The sequence below is a fragment of the Medicago sativa genome, chromosome 8, assembly GCF_051527215.1.
Source record: "Medicago sativa cultivar Bolivia chromosome 8, Bolivia_mono, whole genome shotgun sequence".
In the NCBI taxonomy this organism is placed as follows: domain Eukaryota; kingdom Viridiplantae; phylum Streptophyta; class Magnoliopsida; order Fabales; family Fabaceae; genus Medicago; species Medicago sativa.
The window spans coordinates 52,734,414-52,738,119 of NC_140756.1; the positions used below are offsets into that span (position 1 = coordinate 52,734,414).

Sequence of the window (3,706 nt, forward strand, 5' to 3'; positions counted from 1 at the left end):
CCAAGCTTGCATGAAATCCTCTCTTATGCGGTGGGAGCACTGGAGTAGTGAAAGAAGTAAGGAGCCGTAGCAAGATTAATGGGTTTGTCTCTCATCGGGAAACCAAATTGTCGCAAAGCAAGCTCCGGGTTATAGTTGATTCCGCCCCGGGTACCAAGAAGAGGTACATTAAGAAACTTTCCACCACCAAAGATAATCTCCTTAACTCTAGAAGCCGGAGTGAGCCAAACTACTTCATTAGGAGTGAGAGCCATAATCCTCTGTGAAATAGACCAATTCTCCGGATTGGCGTGGAAAGACTCCGGAAGGTGCGAAATAAACCACCTATAGAGGAGAGGCACACAACAAAGAATGTATCCACGACCCTTGTCGGAACGATCGTGAATGGCATGGTATGTGTCGCCTAGCAAAGTAGGAACCGGATTCTTGGAGTGGAAGATCATAATAGCATTCATGTCCACGAAGCCATCAAGATTCGGAAAGAGAATAAGCCCATAGATAAGAAGTGCAAGAATAGCCTCGAGAGTGTCCCGACAAGTGGTATTTCGAGGTTGGCCTTCCCAAGAAGATACTTCCTGAAGTGAACCCTCGGATATGTGCCTTATTAACAAGATTCTTGGAGACATCGGTGGTCTTGAGATAGAGATCTTTAGCAATAACCAATGGAGGAGGAGGATTTTCGTGTCCCGAGAAAGGTATCCCCTTAGCAATAGATAAACCCATCAAGGAAGAATAAGCCTCTAGAGTAGGCACCAACCGAAAGTCTCGGAAAGTGAAGCACCGATACCCCGGATCGTAGAATTGCACTAGAGTGTGCACAAGCTTCTCATCCACATTAGTCCGGAGAATAGGAAGCAAAGCCCCGTAGCGACGTCGGAAACCAATCGGATCCTCAATCTTGAGTGCCAAATCTCTCAAACTAGCCAAATCCACTTCCTTGAACTTGTAGGAATTAGTCCTCTTCATTCCTACAATGTTTACAAATTCAACTTGTCTAAGCCCTTCGATAACAATGCATGGAAAAAGTTTATGCATGTATGCATGTATGCATGAATGCATGATTATGTTCAAGTTCGGAGAAAACATGGTGGGTTAAGATTCAAAGTCAAGGAGTCATGGGTGGTCTTGCAAAATGTAGGGATCCGCAATTGGTCTCTTCCGTGTTTGGTCTTGCAAAATGTGAAATCGTATCTTACCCTTTGAAGCCACTATTGGAAAACACATTAACCATCGATAAACCTGTTAGACCCGTTAAACCCGTTATCTTCAGCTCGAGATGTGAGATAATGATTCTAGGTTCATGCAATGGGTTGCTCTGCTTGCATGAAGACTCTCACTTCAGATTATGGAATCCTTCTCTCAAATTGGAATCCAAAAGATCTCCAACCATTGTTTGTTTTGATCCTTATGAAGTCACGTTTCGTGGTTTTGGCTATGATATAGTTAATGACAGGTATACAGTGCTGGTAGTTGTGAATAATCAGTATAATTCTAAGGAAATTGTGACCATAATTTATACCTTTGGTGAAAATTCTTGGACAACAGTTCAAAATTTTCCATATGATCATGAATACAATTCTAACAATTGGCTTGGAAAATTTGCGAGTGGCACGGTGAATTGGATTGTTAATAAAGATCATAATTCTACTAATCAAGAGGTGATTGTTTCTTTTGATCTTGATAAGAAGACTTATGGAGAAATATTGCTGCCCGAGTATGATGGGGACAATGTTTGCAATCCTGTGTTGCATGTTTTGAGTAATTGCATTTGTGTGTCTTTTGATCACCCTAAGGAAGCTCATTGGGTTGTGTGGATGATGAAAAAGAACAGCGTTGTTGAGTCATGGACAAAACTGAAAATCATCCCTCAAAATAAGTTAACTCGTCACAGGTGTCCTTGTCCTTTGTTTGATACCTTGTTCATTTCAGACAATGGTGTTATTCTCCTGACACCTAAGTATGGTAAACTTGTTGTGTATAGCTTGGATAATAATGGGAGGTTGAATTATCGGAAGATTTTGGGAAAGGCTTCGATGGATCCTCATATTTACCATGAGAGTCTAATATCACCACAACGATAAATCATATAATTTTCAGGAATTGAAGTCACTGCTTCAACTAATGTCTTAATCTCTTTATTCTACCGAGAAAGTATGTTTATGTTGTCTTGTAATAAGAGACCTGCATGTTATTAGTTGTGCTTTTATTTTACACATGCGGAAATGGCTGACTTAAAATTTGCATCTACACTTGCAACAAGTCGCATGTTTATATAACAATTGGAAAATGCTACTTCTCAAGAAAAATAGCTTCAAGAATTTTTCAAGAAATAGTTGGCAAATTTTAATTGGATGATTTATTTGTCCACTTCCTATTTTTCAGCCACACCTCCTTGAATTGTGGCAAATAGTGCATTGTGATTGGCTATTCTTTATTCTTGAAGAATTCTTGATGTTATTTTTCTAGAGATATAGCATTGCTCATAACAATTTATGTTCGTCTTTGTCATAAAATTAACAATGAGATTATACGTTATTATTAGACTACTGTTTGAATCTTAGGTTAGATGTCACCGGAAATTGAATAATATATCGAATAGCATTGTTTCACTCATCAATTATACTCAATTTTTCCTTAAAAAAACAGACTTTACTCCTTTTACACATTGGAACGAAAACTTTCTTTAATTTTGTTTAACATGAAAGAAATTAACCCTTTAAACAAATACAAGAAGAAGTAAACTTGTGGTAAGGGTGTATGGGAGGGTTTTTTTTCTTCTTCATGAGAATGGGTTTAAGTTGCTGTGGAAATTACAAATTAGTCATTATTAGATTTCTGCTCTCCCCCGCACTTTTCGCTCGCACACCCTGCAGCCTTGTCGAAAATACCCTTGCGTTAGTTAAGTAACGCAAGTGTTAAACTCCACGTTAGTTAACTCACGCTAATCATAGTGGTGCACATGATCTTCTTCATCCTCTTTCTCTATAATCTCTTCCTCTTCATCCTCGTTTTCTTCATCCTCCCGATTAACAAATGTTTTATCTTGGTTTTCGGGTGTCAAACATTGATTACGTTTGAACCTTTTAAACCGGTGATATCTTATTTTTCTTGGGAAGGGAAAAAGTAAGCAAAACCCTTGAGAATCGAGGTCCGGGAGTTGTTTTCGCTACGGGAAGGTGTTAGGCACCCATAACGACTATAGTAACCTATAGGAACCGTCTTTAATTTCTACGCGCGCGCTTTATTTTTAAATGCTATTTGAAAATGTTCATTAAACCTAAGAATATTCTAAGTGAAGAATTGGAGGGAGAAGAATGTGTTTGAATTTTTATTTTAGTTGAATTGAAGGAATTTTGTTCCTTGCCTACGTACCCGTTTAAGGGATCAAATCCACCGTAGTTCTCTCTCAAAAATGTTTTTGTTTTTGTTGGTTGATTTTAAGTTTGAAAATGGGAGTTGAAGAATAGAAAGAGGCCTCAAGGGCATGAGATTGGAAAATAGTGAGGTTGTATTAGTGAATTGCAAAATATGGTCAAAGTAGGATTAGAGTTCATTGAATTTTTGATTAAGAAAACAAAAGGAAAATTCAATGGGATGTTGGATCCCAAGGTTTATTTGGAAAAGATTTGAGTGAAGTTGTTCACATTTATTTGGAAAATTGGTTTTTTCTAAGTATAAGTCCTAGGCATTCATCTAAACATACAAT

General features: G+C 38.0%; 1 protein-coding gene across 1 annotated transcript; it reads left to right on the forward strand.

Moving 5' to 3' along the window:
* Positions 1 to 1,115: 1,115 nt before the first annotated feature.
* LOC146899465 (F-box/kelch-repeat protein At3g23880-like) lies at positions 1,116 to 2,247 on the forward strand. Its single transcript, XM_085736778.1, has one exon. It carries the CDS (start codon positions 1,116 to 1,118, stop codon positions 2,079 to 2,081), a length of 966 nt encoding a protein of 321 aa, XP_085592904.1. The 3' UTR covers positions 2,082 to 2,247.
* Positions 2,248 to 3,706: the final 1,459 nt, after the last annotated feature.